We start from the raw sequence: 24,591 nt of genomic DNA, 5'->3' as shown, positions 1-24,591 counted from the left end.
GTGTTAGATGTGTGCCCTAGATGCCAGATCGGCTGACCACATTCCTGTACAGAACTAAGGGCAAATTATAATTTTGACTATAAATGAATAAAAGGGTTATTCTTCTATCACATTGTGTACATTGTGTCTGTGATACATCCTTTGAGTTAGTGAAATGTAATTCATATTTTCAAGAGTTGAAAATTTAAGGCATGAATTTACATAACTAACTCATAAACTGCTCCTGACCATAGGATCATCACGAGGATGGTGATCGATCCGGAAGGTTGGTGTACGATCGCTTCTTAGGGTAGATGAGTCTTGAGTCTACGGTGTGGAGACACCGAGCGAGAGTACAGGTATTCATTGAGAAGAGAGTACTGAGCGTGACCACCTCGAGCAGTCATAAGGAAGTCTACCTTCTCGTCGATGACTAGCTCGATGCTGCAGTTGTGTGTCTAGTTCTTTGACCTGAGGTGCATCGACGGTTCACCTTGAGTGTGTTATAGTTTGACTACACCATAACTCGATCTCCTAGCCATTCGAAACCTGAGGTGTATGTTGGCTGTAGCATATCATTGTAGGAACCAGATCGCACCAAGATGGGATCTATCAACCTCGGTAGATGAGAGGAGTAGTCCTATGATGATCGAAAGATCGAGTCCTTAAGCCCATGGCCATGGCAGAGTGAAATAATGAAAAAGAGTTTTCCATTGGGTTTCACATCGGACTCGGATCGATCGATTGATTCATATGACTGATGTTGGATTTGACGAGTTCACCTTCACCCTAATTCAGTCGGACTCATGATAGAGGAACTCAATCACACAGGTAGCTGCACCAAAAGGTTCGTCTTCAGTTCTGATGGGTTGCCACCATATACTGCTAGGTGTCACTGATAGATTTTGGGAGCAATTAGAATGATTTTGATGATCGATCATTCTAATTGTCTGAATCAGAAGAGTTCTGGTCCATCGAAAGGAGTTCGATGATGTCGATGATGAGATCACGACATGTCTCATTACCATACAGAATTGAACCTAACTAGATCACACAAATAAGGGTTAGGGTCTGGATGTCATCAATTGGGCTATCCCAATTGATTTGGATAAGATCCAATTAGGTTCAAGAAAATCGTGCTAGCACTCGATTGAGCCTAACTTTCTCCTCGTGTAATCTTTTCTGTCTCTACTGAGCCAAATATGATCTGGCTCATCTAAAGAACCTTGGAAAGGTTTTTCTCAGTCTAATTAAAGCTTGTCCAGCTCAAAAAAAGCTTGTCTTAATTCATGAGATGAATTTAAGACAATACCTGCTAATTTCTAGCACCTGTCAATTTCATTTTAGGACATCTATCAAAAGTTAACATATGGGTCTTAAACTGAAGAAGATTCATTGGAGAATTTTTATGGAGTGTCCACATGTCCAAACCACTTCAAATTGAGTGCCATAATCAGATTATGGCATGAGCTCAATTGGATTTAAGTGGGCGTCCCAAATGGATAAGAACCAAAGAGTCCTAATAAACTTGGACTCTTTGGCGCCACCTTATTTGTGCTTATCCAATGTTGGCGCCAACATAGGAGAGAGTATAGGGATTCTTATCTGATGTGATCAGATGACATCACTCTATCAATCAAAATTTTTTCAAAATTTATTAGAATTTTTTGATTGGTCGAATGATGTGGCACTGCGCAGCATACAGGATCTATATAAACCCTGCTGCACCTAGGGTTTCGATATAGAACTTGTTTTATGTAAAAAAACCCATTAGCTGCCACCCCCTCCCCTCTTCTCTATGTCCTCCCTGCTCTCCTTTCTCTCCTCTTCATGTCCAAGAAGTTGGACATTCATCTGGCAAAGGTACAAGGCATGGTGACGCCTGGAACAGAAGGCTGCAGGACATCTTCGACAGGCTGCTGCTCCAACTTCAAAAGGAGTTCTGAAGTACTTCCAAATCAGATATTGATCTAATTTTTGGAGCGTAGAATCGCGAGGAGAAGACATTCTAATCCTACCTAAATGGATACTGATAGAGGTCAGGCGCTTGCGTGGCTACATCAGAACCTCAGGTAGTGCTGCGATCATCTACAGGGTAATTAGATTACCCTTAAGATATGTCTAGATTTCTCATACTTTTAGATTTAATTTTAGATTTTAAATATTAGATAATAAAATTAGATCTAATAGACATTAGATCTGAAATAGCGTAGGATAAAAATTTTTAATTTATTCTGCCCCAGATTTGATGAAATCTGAAAGATCCTACACAGGAAAAAGATAGTTTTTCCTTTAAGTGGTATCAGAGCCAGGTTGTTGGCTCTATTTCAGATCTATTTTAGATCTGATTTTAATTTTAATTTATCTAATATTAAATAATTTTAGATATCACATCAGATATGATAGGATCTGAAATTAAAATATTTAAAATTAAATCTAAAAAGATCTAACATGCATGAGATGCATAACTAGACTAGGATTAATTGAATACATAAATAGTCTTAAGTTTTATATTTTAATGAGATTAAAATCTGAATTAAATATAATTTATTTTTTATTTTTTTATGTTATAATTATTTAAATCAGATCAGAAAATAAAAATAAAATTTTAATTATTTCATAAAATTGATCTGTTGCATGCCTAGACTAGTTGTAGAATTGTTCTAGTAACTTGTCTAGAATAGTTTTTATTTTAAATAGTTTAATTTAAATTTTATTTTTTAGATATTACATGTGATGTATCAGATCTGAAAGTATGTTAATTAGATTAATTTTTGATACATGAGATGTATGCAAAGCACGTATTAGTTAGATCTTAAATTGTATATGTGATATGTTAATTTAGATCTAACTAGTTTTGTAGTTAAATTTATATTTCTGATTAAGATGTTCCTCATGGCCGTCCGTCATAAGAATAAAGTAAGATTTTAAGACCCTCTCTTCCTATTCAATGGGGTATTCATATGATGTGTAGGGGTGCCACGCGTTCAACCTTAATCAGAAATCAAAACTTACTTTTCTGCAAAATTCTAGATCCTGAAATCCTAAGATTTATTTTACATGCTTTGTTTATGAACCAAAACTTAATTAATGTATTGATCTTATGAAATTAAGTTAGGTCTAAAATTGAGAATTTCAGATCTAAGATATTTTCATAAGATTGGGTTCGGACTTGGATAGCTCAATTAGATCTAGCGGTTGATCAAACCGATCAAGAGTTGGTTAGGTGGGATCATGAAAGCTAATAATTGACCAGCCTAATAGGATTAAGTCTGGATCAAGGTCGAATCACATTTAGATGTGACTCAATCAAGTTAAAACCTAATTTGGCTCAGTGGTTAGAGCCTGGATTGTAGGCTAACCCAATTAATTCTGATTCGATAATTTGGTGTCTAAGGTAAGTTGGGCAGATGCGACGACTGATTTTTAATTGGGAGCTACTTGACTCGAATGCGTTCTTGTCAAGTTAATGGCATATCCCTCCCATCGGTCTCAGTTACCTGGCCATATGTGTCAACCCAGTTTTGATTTGAGGTGGCTAACAATTCGAGCTGACCCATGCCACTAGGTTAGTCATAATTGTTATGACTATGTCAAGTCAAGTTTAAAGAGACCTAAATCAAATCTCTCTAAGAAAATATTAAGTCTAGGTCTTCCACCATTGTGGATGTACGGGCCCTTTCCGGGGTTGATTGTTCTCGGCTGGTTACAGTGGCTCAGTTGCACCGGGAAGACACAACCATGTCCATTAGGCATTGGATGCTACGGATTAGAGGATGGGTTGGGCTCAATATTCGGATACGGTGAGGGATCCAATCAGGAATCTATTCGTGCAAATGGTGGGTTTGACTTAACTAAGGATTGGAGCAATATCCCGGATATGGTGAGCTTCATGAATTAGAGACCAAGTTTTGGGTGCACCATGATTAGAGAATCATTGGACAAGAGTTGTCCACTCATCGATTGACCCATCACCAATAACTGTTAGGTGAGGTGATGAGCCAGTCGGTGAGACTGCACCACCCACTTGAAATCACTAATCACGAAGATTTTCACATCTCTACCAAGGGAGTGTAGGGATCTGAGAAATTAGTGGGAGCCTAATTTGTTGAAAAATGAAAACCCTAAATAAATTGATTGAGTCTGATTACAAAATCTAACTAGAAATTTTTGACTCTCTACAGGAAACATGTCTGCCTCAAACCCCCTGACCAAAATTCTAGACACTCATAGACTGACTGGACCAAATTTTAAGGACTGGTTGAGAAACTATAGAATTATTCTGAATTTCAAAAAATTGACTCATATCTTGGACCAAGACCTACCTGCCATGCCAGCACGTCCGACTGCTGAACAGAGAGCGTCTCTGAAAAAATGGACGGATGATGATAACAAAGCCAGGTACTACATGTTGGGTGCAATGTCTGATGATTTGCAGCACCAACATGAAAATATTTTGACTACCCGTCAAATGTTGGCTCACCTACAAGAGTTGTTTGGTGAACAGAGTCGCGCGGCCAAGTATCAAGTCTGTCAAAGACTTTTTAAGGCCAAGATGCGTGATGGGCAGTCAGTCCAAGATCATTGTTTGACAATGATCAAGGATCTTGAGGAGCTTGAGAAGCTCGGTATCATCTTAGACAAGGATTTTCAGATTGATGTGATCCTTCAGTCCTTGTCCGATGCATATGGTCAGTTCATCATGAACTTCCATATGCATAAGATGCAATGTACCTTAGCCGAGTTAATGAATATGCTGGTTACGGCTGAGCTTTCAATGAAAGGTTCAAAAGGCTCAGTTTTTACTGTGGAGCGAACTTCTTTCAAGAGAAAATCTTTTGGAAAGAAAAAGAAGTCCGTGAAGAAGCAGAAGGTGGATGGCAAGAACAAGAAGACAGGATCGAAGAAGAAGGCTTCTGAAAAGGGAAAGTATTTCCACTGTTAGTCAGAAGGCCATTGGAAGTGAAACTGTCCTCAGTACCTGGCCACCTTGAAGAACAAGAAGGATAGTCCTTCTGGAGGTATTATTGAATCTAATCTTACGGTTTCTTCTGCATCCAGTTGGGTGCTTGACTCTGGTTCTAGTGCTCATTTATGCACTTCTATGCAGGGTCTTGAAGAGAGCAGAAGGCTGAGGGATGGGAAGATGATCCTACATGTCGGGAATGGAGCAAGAGTTGCTACTATGGCCGTAGGAATCTACCTCTGCGATTACAGTTAGGATTAGATTTAGTTTTAAGAGACTGTTATTATGTGCCTGCAGTAAGCAGGAATTTGATTTCTGTTTCATGTTTAGCACAAGAAGCTATGTGATTAACTTTCATAAGGACCATTATAACATATTTTATGAAAATAATAAAGTTGCAAATGATTTTGTTATTAATGGTCTCTATCAATTACATGTTGATGTATCTGTTTTTAATATTGAGCAAAATGTGAATGCCATAGGAATTAAAAGCCTAAAGATAGTCTAAATGATAAGTATCTGTGGCACTTAAGGTTAGGTCATACAGCAGAAGACAAGGTTAACAAATTGGAGAAATTTGAGCTACTGAGTCCGTTTACTTTCAAGTCATATCTAGTTTGTGAATCATGCTTTCAAGGCAAAATGACCAAGCTCTCTTTTGTGGGACATGGGGAAAGGGCCACAGACCTACTTGCCCTAGTACATACGGATGTGTGTGGCCCATTTGATGTGTCGGCTAGAGGCAACTTTGTTTACTTCATTATCTTTACCAATGATATGTCTAGGTACGGGTATGTGTTTCTAATGAAACACAAGTTGAAGCTTTTGAAAGTTCAAAGAATTCAGACATGAGGTAGAAAAACAAACAGGAAAGCCCATTAAGGTTCTTCGATCAGATTGAGAAAGTGAATACCTTAGTCGAAAATTTTAGACTATCTTAAGGACAATGGTATAGTCTCTCAATAGACTCCACCTGAAACGCCTCAACTCAAAGGAGTTTCAGAATGGAGAAACTGGACCCTATTAGATATGGTCCGTTCCATGATGAACTTCACAGACCTCCCAAAATTTTTTTGAGGATATTGTCTCATGACAGTAATTTATGTATTGAATAGGATTCCCTCTAAAACCGTTCCTACCACACCGATGAGATATGGCATGGTAAGAAGCCAAGTCTGAATCATCTCAGAATTTGGAGTTGTCCGGCTCATGTCAAGAGACAGCAGACGAACAAGTTGGAGTTCAGATCTTTTAGAGCTCAGTTCATAGGATATCCTAAAGAATATTAGGATATTATTTTCTGGAAGACCACAATGTGATTGTGAGTCGAAATGCTATTTTTCTTGAAAAACAGTTTATTCAAGATGGTGGCATCGGAAGAATAATTAAGCTCAAGAAGAATGTCTCCCAAGAGCAACGAGCTAAAGAACCTAAGGAACCTAATCAATCAGAACCAGTCCTAACACAACCTCTTCCACCTCGTAGATCGACTAGGGTTTTTTGTCCTCCTGAAAGGTACTTAGGTACCATACAAGAGGATGTAGAGGAAATATTCCTCACGAAAAATGGGGTTCATGGTGATGATCCCAAGATTTATGATGAGGCGATATCAGATATCGACTCCGAAAAATGGTTAGAGAAAATGAGATCAAAAATTGACTCGATGCACTCAAACCAAGTCTGGACCTTGGTAGATCCACCTGAAGGTATTATACCTATTGGGTGTAAATAGATCTTCAAGAGAAAGATAGGTGTAGATGGGAATGTGGAGACATTCAAGGTTAGGCTCGTAGCGAAAAGTTATAGTCAGCGCGAAGAATTGACTATCAGGATACCTTCTCGTCCGTAGCCATGCTAAAATCCATCCGCACATTGCTTGCTGTTGCAGCCTATTTCGATTATGAAATATGACAGATGGACGTGAAAATGATGTTCTTAAATGGATATCTTGAGGAAGATATCTATATGGAACAGCCGCTTAATTTTACATCTAGTGATGATGATCACAAGGTCTGCAAACTACAAAGGTCTATTTATGGACTTAAGCAAGCATCTCGGAGTTGGAATACTCGTTTCAATGATGTGATCAACATGTTTGGTTTCATCAAGAACTAGGAGGAACCATGTGTGTTCAAAAAGGTCAGTGGGAGTGCAGTTGTCTTCCTCGTATTATACGTGGATGACATCCTCCTAATTGGGAATGACATTCCCATGTTGACCTCAGTCAAAGTATGGTTGTCTAAGGAGTTCTCTATGAAAGATCTAGAAGAGGCATCCTTTATACTGGGTATTAAGGTCTATAGAGATAGACCAAATAGGATGCTGAGACTTTCACAGAAGATGTACATAGAGGAGGTGCTAAAAAGGTTTAGCATGGATAACTCCAAAAGAGGTTTATTGCCCTTTAGACATGGCATTCATCTCTCCAAGAAGATGTGCCCTAGCACACCTGAGGAGATTGAACACATGAGCAAGATCCCTTATGCTTCGGCAATAGGGAGCCTCATGTATGCCATGCTATGTAAACGACCTGATATAGCCCATGCTGTGAGTGTCATAAGCAGATATCAATCGAATCCAGGCGAAAAGTACTGGACTTCTGTGAAATGTATCCTTAAGTACTTGAGAAGGACTAAGGATATGTTTCTAGTCTTTAGGAATGGAGAACTCCAGATTCAAGGATTTACAGACTCAAATTTTATGTCTGATATAGATGATCGAAAGTCGACATCTGGGAGTCTGTTCATTTGCAACGGTAGTGCAATTAGCTGGAAGAGTTCCAAGCAAACGGTAATTGCAGATTCCACCATGGAGGCAAAGTATATTGCTGCATCGGAAGCTGTGAAGGAGGCATTCTGGTATAAAAAATTTACTGCAGAGCTTGGAGTGATGTCATCGGATGCCATACCTCTTAACCGCGATAATAATGGCACCATAGCCCTAGCTAAGGAGCCAAGGTCTCACCAGAAGTCCAAGCACATCGAGCAGCGATTCTATCTGATCCGTGATTACCTCAAAAAAGGTTATGTCGAAGTCAATAGAGTCGACTCCACAGACAATGTGGCAGACCCGCTGACTAAGTCATTGGGCCAACAGAAGATCGAAGCCCACTTGAGAAGATGGGACTTAGATATGTAGCCAATTGGCATTAGGTCAAGTGGAAGTTTGTTAGATGTGTGCCCTAGATGTCAGATCGGCTGACACATTCCTGTACAGAACTAAGGACAAAATTATAATTTTGACTATAAATGAATAAAAAGATTATTCTTCTATCACATTGTGTACATTGTGTCTGTGATACATTCTTTGAGTTAGTGAAAATGTTAATTCATATTTTCAAGAGTTGAAAATTTAAGGCATGAATTTACATAACTAACTCATAAACTGTTCCTGACCATAGGATCATCACGAGGATGATGATCGATCCGGAAGGTTGGTGTACGATCACTTCCTTAGGATAGATGAGTCTTGAGTCTACGGTGTGGAGACACCGGAGCGAGAGTACAGTATTCATTGAGAATGAGAGTACTGAGCATGACCACCTCGAGCAGTCATAAGGAAGTCTACCTTCTCGTCGATGACTAGCTCGATGCTGCAGTTGTGTATCTAGTTCTTTGACCTGAGATGCATCGTCGGTTCATCTTGAGTGTGTTATAGTTTGACTACACTATAACTCGGTCTCCTAGCCATTCGAAATTCTGAGGTATATGTTGGCTGTAGTATATCCATTGTAGGAACCAGATCACACCAAGATGGGATCTATCAACCTCGATAGATGAGAGGAGTAGTCCTATGATGATCGAAAGATCGAGTCCTTAAGCCCATGGCCATGGCAGAGTGAAATAATAGAAAAGAGTTTTCATTAGGTTTCACATCGAACTCGGATCGATCGATTGATTCATATGACTGATGTTGGGTTTGACGAGTTCACCTTAATCCTAATTCAGTCAGGACTCATGATAGAGGAACTCAATCACACAGGTAGCTGCACCAAGAGGTTCGTCTTCAGTTCTGATGGGTTGCCACCATATATTGCTAGTATCACTGGTAGATTTTGGGAGCAATTAGAATGATTTTGATGATCGATCATTCTAATTGTCTGAATCAGAAGAATTCTGATCCATCGAAAGGAGTTTCGATGATGTCGATGATGAGATCACGACATATCTCATTACTATATAGAATTGAACCTAACTGGATCACATAAATAAGGGTTAGGGTCTGGATGTCATCAATTGGGCTACCCCAATTGATTTAGATAAGATCCAATTAGGTTCAAGAAATCATGCTAGCACTCGATTGAGCCTAACTTTCTTCTCGTATAATCTTTTCTGTCTCTACTGAGCCAAATGTGATCTGGCTCATCCAGAGAATCTTGAGAAGGTTTATCTCAGTCTAATTGAAGCTTGTCCAGCTCAGAAAAGGTTTATCTTAATTCATGAGATGAATTTAAGACAACACCTACTAATTTCTAGCACCTGCCAATTTCATTTTAGGACATCTGTCAAAAGTTGACATATGGGTCTTAAACTGAAGAAGATTCATTGGAGGATTTTTGTAGAGTGTCCACATGTCCAAACCACTTCAAATTGGGCACCATAATCAGATTATGGCGTAAGCTCAATTGGATTTAAGTGGGCACCCCAAATGGATAAGAACCAAAGAGTCCTGATAAACTTGGACTCTTTGGCGCCACCTTATTTGTGCTTATCCAATGTTGGCACCAACATAGGAGAGAGTATGGGAATTCTTATCTGATGTGAACAGATGACATCACTCTACCAATTAAATTTTTTTTAGAATTTATTAGAATTTTCTGATTGGTCGAATGATGTGGCACTGCGCAGCATACATGATCTATATAAACCTTGCTGCACCTAGGGTTTTGATATAAAACTTATTTTATGCAAAAAACCTATTAGCTGCCGCCCCCTTCCCTCTTCTCATATCCTCCCTGCTCTTCTTTCTCCCGTCTTCACATCCAAGAAGTTGGACGTTCATCTGGCAAAGGTACAAGGCGTGGTGACGTCTGGAACAGAAGCTGCAGGACATCTTCGACAGGCTGCTGCTCCAACTTCAGGAGTTCTGAAGTACTTCCAAATCAGATATTGATTTGATTTTTGGAGCTTAGAATCGCGAGGAGAAGGCGTTCCAGATCCTACCTGAGTAGATACTGGTGGAGGCCAGGTGCTTGCATGGCTATATCAGAACTCAGGCAGTGCTGCGATCATCTATAGGGTAATTAGATTACCCTTGAGGTATGTCTATATTTCTCATACTTTTAGATTTAATTTTAAATTTTAAATATCAGATAATAAAATTAGATCTAATAGACATTAGATCTGAAATAGCGTAGAATAAAAATTTTTAATTTATTCTGCTCCAGATTTGATGAAATCTGGAAGATCCTACACAGGAAAAAACAGTTTTTCTTTCAAACTGAACCTTTATTATTTCTTCCAATTGACATAACCAACCTTTAAACTATTTCTTTCTCTTCTTTCTTTTCTCATAGCATATGTTTCACGTATAATGACCATATTAGTATCCTTTGAGAATCTTGTTTAACTTGTTTCAAAAAGGAGAAACTATGCTTTAACTATACTCTATATTTTGATTCTAGATGTGAATAATATCTAACCTCCCCACTACCTACATATTTTGTAATTGTGCTTCCACATGCCTCCAACAAAATCTTGTTCAACCCACTCTCATATAGGACTATGTAGAGTAGGCATTGAATTGCCTACAAGGTTTACAAATTATGGGATGTTTAGCTTAGTCATAAACTGGATTAACCGCACAGGAATTTGTAACTGACTCTATGCACTGTTGCTATGCCTTTCTATCAGCTCATAGATCTTACCATTCTACTAATAGATATTGAATTTTGAGTCTAGTTTTCTCGGGAGCATGAATTCTTCAAATTGCATGCCATGTCCCTATCAGTTTCCTGTTTGATTTTGACACTTATCAAATATTTCTGGATATATCTCCAATTATCCTTTTTTTGAAATTTAAAAATGCTTCAATTACTTCCGAGATACACTCAATATACTCCTTAATGGTTCCAAATATGAGGAGCCAGGTGTTTGTTTGATGTTAGCCTTTTAATTTGTAAATGGTTGGTGTTGTAGTCTATGATGCTAATATGAATATAGCAATTATAGATTAGGGTTTATGGATTTGAATGATAACTAAATGATGAGCTTGTAAAAGTTGATGTTGTATCTAAATATGGGTTATCTTCTTTGATAACCTTATATGCTTTAAGGATGCTTTTTTACATTTATTTTTTATTATTTATTTATTTATCCTAGCAATGTTGTATCCACTACCAAGGTTTCCTATATCGGTGTGTCTGTATCGTGGTGTGTGTGTGTGTGTGTGTGTTCCCATGTCTTTCCTTCATTGTTTATGACAATCTATGCCATGAATAGCGACATCTTACCAAAAATGTTACAAAAACCAAAAGTACTGTGTATACACTGATTAGTGAAACTTAGAAGTCATTTATCATGCATGGTAGAGATGACCTTTAAAGCTACACCATGTGAGAGCTATTCAGTGATCATCTCTGTCTCTTATCAAATGAAAAGTCGATAGAAATACTAGCTCCTGATTAGAATCAATGTCATGCGGCAGTTGCTGCTCAGATATATTACCCAATTCTTGCATTTCTCTTCCTCCCTCGAACTGTCCTTGTTGCATGTGGTGGAAAGAAGACCCACTGATTGTGTGGTGGGATTGTGATGGTGTCTCTTCTAGATCAGGCTGTTCATCATCAATAGTATATCGCCTCGGGGAAGCTTGGAGGCTGTCCACCTCACTCCTATAGTGTCGTAAGAGGTGTACTGGTGATAAGCCATGGATTGGGGTTGCTGGCCTACTTGTCGACAAAGGTGTCACACTGCTAGACCGCCGATTCTCTTTTAAGTGTTTTCTTGCTGTATTATGCCATTTCCTTAGAGCAGTTGCCACTCTGTCACTGAAGATGGTAGGCTTCATGTTGGACCCCATCTGCAAGGAGACGCCATATAGGATGAGTAATTGTTGATCATTTGAAGGTTCTTCTATGTTTTTTAAGTATGGAAATTTACCTGCGTTACGAGTGCATAGAGAGGTAGTGTGACATAGCTACATAATACCTGAATGAGGACCCTGAGAAAACAATGAGAGTTAGGGGAGTTGTACAATTGCTAATTGTTGCTTAACTAATGATGAGGTTATAGAAAATCATCTGGCCTTTCTCAGAAAAGAAAAGGAAGGAAAGGTTAAAATCACACATTTGGACAATTGTAATGGGAATTGATGATATGATCTATTTTGTTTGCTTATATGTTAACTTGATGTGTTGTATTTTTTCCGAAATGAAAGTCAGAATGAAGAATTTACGGGATGAAAAAGTTTGTTTCATCTGTGAAAAAATTTAACCAACCTACCGCTATTTATTTTTTATTCTGAAAACAGAGAGTATGATGTGAAAACCTTTTTGCTCTTCACCATAAGAAACTCAGCAAAATCCTTTCAACGTGTGAGTGGCTTTTTCATTAGTCTTTACAGCTTCACTCTTGCGCAATTTCTTTTGGAGAAATCTTTAGTGAATAATTAAAGTGCACAAATTGATCGACTAGTTCAGTCATATTCTGGCAATTATGCATAAAAAATGTTACTTTAATAACCCTATAAAGCTATCAGAAACAGAGTAGGAAGACTAACCCCATGGAGATTCTGATGATGATGTCTTCTATTCGCTTGTGGAAGCATGAAGGGTAACCAAATTCAAACTGCAAATGGTTTACATCGGAATGAGCTATTCTATAGAGTGTTATAAAGCTTATGTGAAATTTCAATTTGTTATTTAGATGTATAAAAATGGATTGTTTGAATTTCTGTATGTATGGGCATGCAGTGCGTGCATGCATGCATCATCTTACCCAGCTCCATGCAAAGAACGCAAGTTGAAATGCATTCTGCAAGAAAAACATGCAAAAATGTTGATTACATGCTACAACTCCTGCTAACCAGTGGAAGTCTATTATTAAGCTACCTAATCTCTTGGATTGAAGAAAGGGACACCGTATCTTTAAGTTATGGTTTGGGAAACATTACCTGAAAAAGGACAAAATGAATGAGGTATAGTAGGAGGCCAGGACGGTTGAACCAGAAGAGATCATCTGTGGGCTTGACGATAGGGATACCCTTCACGACATCTCCACGCTCCATAATACGTACAGCCATCTTTGTTATTATCACCTGAAGTTTTGTTCCCACTAGGAGAATTATCTGCAAATATTCTTACTGTCTTAGCCACCCTCTTCTTAACAGATAACAAGATTAAGTCAGCTTCAACTGTTTTGTAACTAATGCATGTGGAGCTGACTCACAATCAGAGTAAGATTATAGATGTGGTCTGATCTTTGTTATTTTACATGGAGCACTTGGTGCTTAAATCTTTAAGATTATTTTAAAACTATATGAAACCAACTTTACAGAGAGGGATATTAAAGTATGAGGATGATTAGACCTTTAAAGTTGTACTCCAAGCTGGTGATTCTGGACATCATGTGAGGATAATTAATCCACAACATTTTACAGCCCCCTGAAATACATCTTTCTATATAAACATTTGATAGTGATTTAGCTTTCCAAATAGGTCAATAGAAACATAGTCCTGCTAAAGTGGAAACGTTGTCTCACTTGCCATGTTTGGAATGCTTGGGGAGTAAATTGTATACAGAAACAGTTCCCACGAATGATTGCTTGCAGAAGAATGGATCTTGGACTTTTTGGTCAGAGTCTCAGGGATTGGCATTTTGTTTGATGAGGTTGTGAAACTTCTGTAGTTCTCTATGACCAAGTTTGTATAATCATATTACCTTGATTGATCATTTGGTTTTTGCTCTTCCATTGCTCCGAATATTCCACAGGCATTCTTAAAATTGAGTTTTCAAGTAGCCTTGGCCCACACTTGTACTTCTGGATATAACAAAATTTTTGGAATCCATGGAGTAAAATTTGATTCAGCAAGAAAGGCTTCTGAGGATGTGAATTATGACTTTTTATAGTTGTCTGAAGAGCCTGTCATACCATTTTGTCATATCTAACATAGATGTTGTACCAACAAATTATTGAAAAGATACTGGGGCATGAAATTCTTACTGTTCAAACGCTTGTATTGCTACATATTAGTCTTTATTGATGTTTCTACTGGTGCAAACAAACTTGCATTGGTACATGCTTATAACCTACTCAATCATTTTTTGGTCATGCCCATGCACCTGAAAAGTCTTGCTTCTATTCAAGGCAGCCTTGAACCCTTTTTTTTTTAATTTTTTTCCTTTTGTTCCCTTTCTTTGAAGATTATATGCTAATTGGACATCTTGTGACAAAAAATTGACTGTTTTTACTTCAACTCAAAGTTTCAACATAAAGTTAATATATGTATATGCATGACTCTTACAATTTGATGAACATAGATATATGGTTGTTTTGTTAGTGCACAGATTTATGTGATATTAATTCATAAATTTTACTTGAAACTATTCAGTACATATCTAATGCAGCAATCAACATAGATATTCATTACATGATTTAATTTTCTTGGCTCAATTAAAAAATTTATTTGTTAAGAATAAGTCTGCTAACTGGTATAAATTAATTATAATAGGTATTGTTTATAGAAAAAATTGAAAAATGTAGCATATCTAAAAATAAATCTTTTATAGACAGTAAACGTTTGTCAGGGCGTGCAAAGAGGTCAGCACATTATGAAACAGTACCTATATCATTCAAGACCCTTACTAGCGAAAACATTATATGTGATAGTTTGGTCCTTAGTTTAAAAGGTCAACAAAGCGAAAATATTCCAAAATATATCTATAGTATGAGAGCTATGAACATGCTGAATCATAAAGAGAATGATAAACTTGTCCGAAGAGTATGTAAGGTTGCCATGTGGAATTTTTTGTCAAGATCTTGTTGTTTTCTCTCTCAGCCGATAAGAGGCCTATGATTATGTTCATAGATGAATCTCAAAACTTAAAAATCTTTCCTAGTATGCTAGCAGAGATAGAATTGTTGGGAGATATGCAAAGCTTGATGGAATGGTTAGCTATTGTCATTTTGCTCAGATATATGTTTTTGTAAATCTCTTTTAACCTGGAAACTTGATAATGGAGGTTTGTCCTTATTCAGTATCAATTTCTCTTGGCAAAATTTTTTATAATGTTGCCAGTGATTAAAGATTTGTATTATTTGTTCCTGAGCATGTACTTAATTTTTTAACCAACCTTTAGCTGTTATTCATAATAAAAATTCATCTACTGTTTTTTTTTCTTTTGTTAGTCGCCATTTACCATCTCTGGCAGTAAATCTCTAGACATCGCTTGAAGATGGCTTAAGACCCTGATGGATATATATATATATATATATATATATATATATATATATATATATATATATATATATATATTATATATATATATATATTAAATAATATATAAATATATATATATATTCTTAGAAGTGGACATAGTGAGTGCAGAATCATATTGAAATTGTAGTGATCGCCTTCATGGTTAAAGGCAATATGTAAGTTATCATAAAATGATCTATACCAAGGTGAAAATAATTTCTTTATTGGAAGACAATAACAGTGGGAAGATATTCTTTGCTGATGGGCTTTGCCTCTAATCATATCCCAATTGCAAACATTCAAGTGAACACAAGAATCTTCATCCAATACATAGAAATAATTTTGTTTTTGTTAGTAAAACCAATTATAAGACTTTTAGAATAAGACTTAGCTTCAAGGTTTAAAGAATGGATTGTTAAAAAAAAAATAATTTACGATAAGCAAGTAATGAACTGTGATCTCAAGATCTTAATTGTTCATGGGTTCGAGACACCTTTTTTTTATTCTTTTTCCTTTGACCTTTTCTATGCAACAACTAGAATAACTGAATAAGAATTCAAATATTCACTGGTTTAATAAAATACAGCAGATGCGTTTCTAAATTAAAAGCAATTAACTTCACAAAAAATATGGTACTGAAAAATGGAACAGAAGTCACATAAACTTACAATCAAAGGGACAAATGGTAGCCACAGATAGGAGCGCATGCCTGCCCAACAAAAGTAAGCATATAATATCTCCGAAGCATATGGTGATATTAGGAAGAGATAATGGCATAATTTGCATACCGTGAGTGTTGAATAGTAGAAATAGTACTGCAAAGAACCATATTGTTGGGCTGGAAATTTTAGAAATAAGTCATTAGTAGAACAAGGGAGAGATTCTCTTAAAGATGGTTGTAAAATAATATTTGCAGATTAAACTTTAAAGTTGTTTAGGTACGAAATTTGGTTGTTGTTAGGAGAAAATCAATGATATCAAATTAATAGGAGACATGTCCTAGGCAAATCCCATTTTTTAAGCATGTTTTAGATGATACTCTAGTTGAATCTTTATAGCAATACTTATATTTTACCACACATGTTATTTTCCATTCTAGGCAATCAATTAATATAATGTAAATGGGGATCTTAGAGGCATTTTGAGAGATAATGTATCTAGGGCTTATCATGTGAGAATGTAACTGTGATTGCTCTGGCCATAGGGTGTCTAGTGTATGTGGCTCCTTCTATTGTAGGGTCTGGAAAGAGTTAGATATATGCAACCTTACCCATTACCCCGGCGTGCTGGAAGGTTGTTTCCATATTTTGGCCATATCAAACCCAAAAAAAGGGGTAAATAATATAGTAAATTGCCAATGATGCTTTAGCCTCCCGGTTGGCATCTTACTCCTCAGGGCTTGCACCGAGGAGAGGTTCCAAGGTTAGCTCAAGTAGGTCTCACTATCGTATTATTCTCAAAAAAATGAGCATATATTAAAATGGTAAACATATGTTACATGTTCAGGTTTAGTACTAAGTAGGTTTGGTGTAAGCTAGTAGGTTGCTACAAGTTCTATGATCCAAAATTCATTTCAGTTGATGCACAGCAGCTATGCATGACGGTAGAGGGAACCTTATGGTCACAGTTCAATGCTATGGTGAAATTTTTGTTGAACACATGGAGTCATTGAAGCCATCATAGCATCTGTCATTTAGGTGGGTCATCCATTTTCACCATGGATGCATGATCCTATATATCTTGATGCTGTAGCTTTAGTATAAACCAGGTTACTAAAACCTTAAATAATATCATACTTGCTTATACAAATAGCTGGTATACCTTATCCCAACAACAACTTTGAACTCTTCTTCAAGTGATCTCTTTATGTATTTCTGAAAGTTAAACTTCGTCGAGCTTTGGGGAGCCAAATGAGCCTGAAAGCATGTAAGTTTTCAGTTCAGTGATCAAATATATGGCTTTGTAATTAGCAAAGAATCTAGCAATGACTTACCATGACGAAGCCATGTCGTAGCGTCCAGTAGTCAACTTTACGAACTGATCTCAGAAACTGTCTGAAGAAGCATACCTGCTCACAAAAAAAAAAAAAAAAAGCACTTGTTTGGCAAAGTGGACATTAAAATACTCTTTAATTTTCACATAATTATGATATGTGGTTGTGAATTCAATAAGAAAACAATATGCTGATTTTTGAAGAATTGACCCTTACAATCCAGATGAGAATGGGTGATTTGCTCCAGAAGCTCAAATGCCGACGGCCGAAAGATGTATCTCTTGCCAATCTAAACCTGTCAGGATCTACCAAACCATTTCCACAACAATGCACTCATAAATACATGGGCGAATGCATTATATGCTTTTGATTCATTAGCTGATTCATGTTTGAACCTACCATGTGAAAATTGGTATTCAACTGTTTTGGTTTCCAATTCCCAGGCTTTCCAGCGTCTCATCTGTTGCATAGGCATCCCATAAACACTTATTATCGCATTCCCTTTTGCCATAAATATATGACTTGGAAGTAATTATAATTTTATTAAACATCTCCTTGCCTTTAGTCTGCCTAAAGCCATCGTGCTTATGCAGTAGAGACATGGGAGACGGCCAAGACGAAGATAAAGATGTGGAGCTGATGGATACCATCGGAGGAAACGAATGGAACTTTACCCTGCGTTTATCAGCCAAATTAATGTTATTTGGATAATGTAGCAACTTCGAAAGGTCATACAAGGTTCTTTTTATATAAAGCATTACAAGTTACAAATCTTATTGGTAAAAATTTATGATCTTTTTACCATCTAAATAATAAACCAAAGAAGTGTGTGTGTGTGTGTGTGTGTGTGAATGAAAATGGTAGCGAGTTTGAATAAAAATCAAAGGTTGCACACGAAGAAAAGTCATATATAAATCAGTTTTTGATTGACCTCGGGAATATGTATTTGTCACAGATTTCTTTAAATCATTTTGTTTTCTTTTAATTAATTTTCTTTTCGGTCGTGTGGACTAGAGTAAAAATCTGCAAATAAAATTGGTTGGATCCTGCTGGTGCTTCTTTTTTGGGTAAGGAGGTCCAGCTGGTGCTTGCACGACTCAAATTGGTCAGTGTTTTAGGTGAATACGGCCAGGCTACTTTTCTAGTCTCTACATATGCACATGTCGGTAGCTCATTATATCAAAATTTTCCACGGAACATTAAATGTCTGTGTCAATAAGTAATCACTGAATCTGGACGCATCCTAAAATCTCTTTTTAGGCCCTTTTCCGAGCAAATACTTTTCTTTTGACGCTTGTTCTACAAATCCACGTGGGAATTTTCCATACGTTTGATCGACTTAGTTGCCAAAGACTAAGGCTCTCTTCTCTTCTCTTCTCTATGTTTAGCTAGGATTATGAAAGGACGGCTGAATGAGATTCAAAAGATTGATGTTTTCCATCCATTGTTTCATTTAAAAAGTTACAGAAAAAATGATTGAAAAAGAAGAAGTTATCCATCCATTCTGACTCATCAATTTACATCCTCCCAATATGAGAGAATGCGAGGAAGGATGGATGGACATTAATGATTAGATTTTTGTATTGACAAAATTATCCTTCATTAATTTTTTAACAAAATTATGATATTTCTTCATTTTTTCATTCATACTATTTTTATATATTATTAATCATATACTACTAAATTTTATTACTAACTATTTTAATTTTATTACATAATTTTGATAATTATAATTAAATAATTAGAATTATCTCATATTTCTCTATTTTTATTTACTATTTTTAATTAACTATTTGTATAATATTAATTAACTATTTTAAATTAAATTATTAATTAATATAATTAATATAAATTTAATTAATTAATATTTAATTTATTAAATTATTTGTTAAATTAAATTAAAAATAAATATTTATATAATTTTTTATATAATTATAGATTATAATGATTATAAATATTTTTTTAATATAAATAAGTATTATAAATTGATAATAGTAATATTTTTATCAAAGAGTAGTCTAATAAAAATATTATGTAAATATCATCCATCATCTCATTCATTTCTTCTATATTAAATAGAGGAGAAAATCATTTTTATCCATCCTTTCATGTGTCATCAAATATATGAAAGGATTAATGGAAGATTCATCCATTCTCTTCTATCTATCCTCTCTCTCATCCATCTTTCTTTCTCTATCCATGTTTTCTTCCATCTATCTTTCGTACCAAACAAAGATAAGAATGCAGGTTAGCCTTCTCATAGAAAAAAAAATAAAAAATACAAATATAAGTGAAAGAACATTTTCTACAAATTCTATATATAACTATCGAAAGTTTTATTTATATGCATGCTATCGTCAGATCAGTTATGAGTGTGCATGATTTAGTTTGGATTGATTTGGAGTTGATTTTCAAACCAAATCGATTTAAATTGGTTTTTCAAAACCAAAATCAAATCAACTACATAGAAAAGTCGATACAAATCAAATCAAAAAAGATTAGTTCGATTCGATTTGGTTTATTGGATGGAGCTATTTAGTTTACATTAAATAGACGACTTATGGGATTGGCTAAATGGGCTAAATATAGAAGCAATGAACTGTTGGGGCTAAGACAAAATATGAGTGAACCAATAGTAGTTTACACACACACACATATATATATATAGGTTGGTTTAATTTAAATCAGATTTCTTAAAATTGAAGTTGAAATCGAATCATTTTTTTTATTTCTAAAATTTTTAAATCAAAACCAAACCAAATCTCAAAAAAAAAAAAAAAACTAATCTAAACCAAACTAAAATTAGTAGTTCGGGTTGGTTTAGTGATTTGATTGGTTTGCCTGCACACCCTAAGATCAATATGTTAAGGATATAATCCGGCATGTTATACAAAATAATTAATGAAAGTATTCAATTATAGAACCGTGATATAATCTAAGGTGATAACTGATGTGGCCTAAATTCATCAACTTATAGATCGGCCAACTAGTAGTAATGGGCCACGTGTATCCTTTCATTCAAAGTCTATTGAAGATGGTTAAAGCCCATTAAAGAGGACAGTTACAACCCTGCAAACTTTTGCAATATAGAGAAATTCTTTGTGCACCACAGGCAGTGTAGAAAATCCAACATGGAGTGCACCACCTCATCCGATTAGTCTACGTTGTCATCACTGTTCAATATGCATTTAATGTATGTATGTCAATTTTTTTATTTAAAAATTTTATATGACGAAAATACTTCTGCTTTTTGGAAAAAATTATGACATCCTGTAGTATAATATAGCTCAGAATATCATAATGTAGCCTAAGATATCATAATATGAGTGGAATATTTTATTCAATCACTTTCCAACGTGCATTTAATACCTGTAGATTGACTTTTTCATTTAAAAATTTTGAATGACGAAAATATCCATATTCTTTAGAAAAAATTATGACATACTGTGCATATTATGGACGTAGGATGTCATAATATAGACATAAAATATCATAATTTTTTCAAAAAATAAAAATATTTTCGTCATACAAAATTTTTAAATAAAAAATCGATCTACAAATATTGAATGTGCGTTAAAAAATAGTGACTACGTGAATCAATCGGACGAGATGGTGCACTCCACGTCAAATTTTCTGCACCACCTACAGTGCACAAAAAATTTTGCATGCGATGAGATATATTACAGATGGTTTCACGCTTATTCCTCTATCTGCTCTACTTTATATTAATTGCTTGCACTGTCCCATCTCTGTTGTTCCACCAAGGTTTGGCCTAACTTAAACATCAGAGGATTCTTAATTTGCCCAGTCAAATCTGCCAACCTTTGGTATTTTCCCTTTCTACTCGCAGGTTGGATTTTCCACTCCAAACCGACCTTCCAATCCGAGCATACTAAATGCCCATGAACCGCAGTTCATTGAGTGCTCTGTTTGTTAGGTCGGATTTTGGCTCGGCAATAACTAATAGCAACTTATGGCAATGCTTTTGTCACATGTACATTACATGCTAAGCAATGATATTGAATAGTAGTTATCTTAGTAATTTTTAGTAATATTGGTGCTATTGTCCATAGGGCTATAGATAATAATATGTACTAAGGATTAGAACGATAGGCATTGAGAAAATTAAACGGGAATAAATAGTTTTACAACCTTTGGTGCGCACTCGTCGGTCCCCCCTCCAGCTAAAATGCGCCGGAAAATGGTAGATGATTCAGTATACAGCAGTCTCCGGCCGGCGGTACCATGAAAATCCTTGGAGTCATCATCATCGTCGGTGCTGGCGGCGGTAGCCTCTTCTTCTCGTTTACATGGGTGCCATGAATTGCCCACGCTTTGGGGCACACATATTTTGGATATGAGGCCTTGGCTAACGGTCAAGAGCAAGGAAATGAACCCCAGCAGCATCAGCTCTATCTCCAAAGAAGCAAACAGATCCATGTTACTGGACTCAAATACCTATCCTTTATAGATATATCTAATGGTGTTTTGGCAACAATAATAGCATGGCTAGAATAGTAAGCACTGAACAACATATATATACCGGATTTGATCTTCTCTAGAGCCTCGTAAAGTGGCCGCTTGTGACGCTTCTTCAACCACTGCAACATGGCATTCAATCTATTGTTGGCACCAAGTGGAAATGGAGAAGGTTTGATGGATGTATTCAGAGTGTATTGTAATTTTATATATGCAGGCAGATTGAGACAAACTTGCCTTGCCGATGAGGTGGATGGCGTGCTCGATGATGATGGAGATGCTAACCAGGACCAAGCAAACCACAGCGACGGCCCATGTCGATGTCTCCTCCAAGGAGCGGTCATTGGCTCCTCCACCACCAGCCATGCTAGCTCTACCCTTTGGGATTAATTGGAGGGAGAGAGTATAGAGGAATGGAGCTACTGAAATAAAAGAGAGGGGAAGATATTAGTAGTAGTAGGGAGGGACGTTGACCTTCTGGAGAGAGACGTTGTAAGGAAGCAGCGGCGCTCATGGCTGGTCGTCCGTCGAGTTTTCTAGGTTGACTTTGGTGTGGCGGTTTATTTTTCATGCAGTGTACCGGAAGGGGCGAAAAAATAAACGAAGAAAATTATGGATTTGAAAGAAGGAAAGTTACAGGTATGTATGAATCATTCGCACTTGGAAAGGTTCAGCCGACTTTGTTGTGGTGTTTTAAATCTTACGGCATGCCTCAAATGGAACTGAGGATAAGTGATTTCTATTCAAGCATGTCATTTAGTTGAGGAGACTGAGAGTTCTGTTTCTCATTTTAATTTTAAGTAAAAATAAAAATACTTCAATCCTGCAAAATCCAACCTTTATTCCTCTTTAGTATTTAAATCTCATTTCAATTTGAATTCTGAGTTTAATTATAAACTAAATATGTCGGAAGATATAGCCTTTTTAACTTTTATTTCAATCTTTCTATCTGGTCACGAACCAAATGCAGATATTTTAGAGTTTGGACCATTAATGTCACCTTAATAGCTTTGCCCGTCCACCACAACACGCACACGACCCACCTCCTCCTCATTTTTTGTTCTTCTTAATTCGTTTAGTTCTAATTTGGGTTCTTTTCTTCTTTTTCCAACAATTTATATCTACTTTATCTATGAGTTCACAATTCTTTTTTTTTTCTCTTTTTTTTTTGTGATAAAGGATGAATTCGCAATTCTTTGAAGTACAAATCTTTTCAACTCAAACTTTCTACAAGTTGGGTACATCCGTATATGAGATACAGGAAGTACCATATAGTCAAGTCTTATGACCTGTTTGACCAAGTTTTTGGAGAGGAAGGAACTGCTTATTTTTAAAAAAAAATATTTATTTTAAAAAAAAATATTTGGCCAAACTTATTTTAAAAAATAGTCTACTTTTGAATAGTAGCAGAAGCAATTTTTTTTTTTGCTACGGAGAGGAAATAGAAAATTGAAGCTTCTCCTTAGAAGTAAAAGTAGAAGTAAAAAAATATTTTTTCAAGACAAAAATATCCTTACTCAAAATTATTATTTACCATAACTATCCCTATTTATTTCACGTAACCCTCTCATTATTCTGTTCAACATGTATTATCTTTGATTCAATTGTATTTATATTGATTAAAATTTTTAATATATTTTTTGTTATTTTATTTTTTATATTTTAATTAAATAAAAATAAAAAAAATTAATTAAAATTAATTATAATGAATTTTTAAAATTATTTATTTATTTGAATAATATTAATTGTAAAGTAAATCTACATATGTCTTTTTTCGTAATTTGACAGTCAAAAATATTCTTTTTGAAAAATTTATCAAATACAAATAATTTTATCAAATACAAACTGCTTCTCAAATATTGATAAAAATACTTATCAAATAATTTTACCAAACACAAACTGTTTCTTTCTCACAACACTTCTTATGAAACTCTATTTGAAAAAAAAATATTTCAAAATAAATTAATTTTCACTGCTTGGCCAAATAGATCCTTTTGAGGATTTTTGGGCTTTTTTTTGAGCTTGCGTATGTCTCATGCCATCTAAGAGTTCAACTATCATTTCACTAATGAATTTTATTAAAGAATAGCTAAGACATTCACTTATTAAACTGTGACTGAATTTTGATTGTTTCATAAAACCAAACCCAAGTTACGAGATAAGGCTCTTTTTTTTTTTTAATACAAGAAAGAGAAAAAAAAGGTTTTGAAACGATGCCCCTGATCATAACCAAATTTAATAACTAAGATCAATTTGATCATATTTTCATATTCCAATTGATCACTTCCCTAAGATGATACCATTTATGTCATCCTAAGTCATCATCTCCTTCGGATTCAAAGATTGATAATTCCATCTTTTCAAGACAGATTTCCTTAGAAAAGAAATCAGAATATACATCATAGATGGTACAAGGGGGACCAAGCTGTTATTTATTGAGCTTGAGTATGATCGTGCTCAATTTGACATCAGTTCTGAGCCTAAGTTTTAAATCAATTTGTTCATCATTACTCTGAGCGTTTACTTTAAATTGAGTCAAAATTGTGTCTTATCGGGCAACTTAATCATCCTAAAATGAATTCGAGCTTTAATCAAACTTCATTCAAGCTTAAATTACAGCATGATTCAAGCTTGATTTCAGCTTTGGTTCAACTCCACCCTAATATTAATTAAAGCTTTAATACAACAGCGCATTATCTCTATATGTAACACAATTTATTTAATATAAATACATCCGAGCCTTACCGGGTCAAGCCT

The 24,591-nt window shown here is 35.6% G+C and overlaps 1 protein-coding gene across 1 annotated transcript; it reads right to left on the bottom strand.

Moving 5' to 3' along the window:
• Positions 1-11,362: 11,362 nt before the first annotated feature.
• Positions 11,363-22,455, bottom strand: LOC105032375 (MLO-like protein 6). Its single transcript, XM_010906821.3, is given in 16 exon segments — positions 11,363-11,965; positions 12,046-12,106; positions 12,665-12,732; positions 12,883-12,918; positions 13,058-13,231; positions 16,031-16,071; positions 16,151-16,200; positions 17,184-17,278; positions 17,356-17,430; positions 17,572-17,660; positions 17,755-17,815; positions 17,915-17,952; positions 17,955-18,030; positions 21,508-21,767; positions 21,899-21,956; positions 22,072-22,455. Coding segments are annotated over 16 exon segments (1,767 nt in total). The 5' UTR covers positions 22,201-22,455; the 3' UTR covers positions 11,363-11,509.
• Positions 22,456-24,591: the final 2,136 nt, after the last annotated feature.

This window comes from Elaeis guineensis, chromosome 4, assembly GCF_000442705.2.
Source record: "Elaeis guineensis isolate ETL-2024a chromosome 4, EG11, whole genome shotgun sequence".
NCBI lineage: Eukaryota > Viridiplantae > Streptophyta > Magnoliopsida > Arecales > Arecaceae > Elaeis > Elaeis guineensis.
This window is presented reverse-complemented; position numbering and strand designations above follow the sequence as displayed.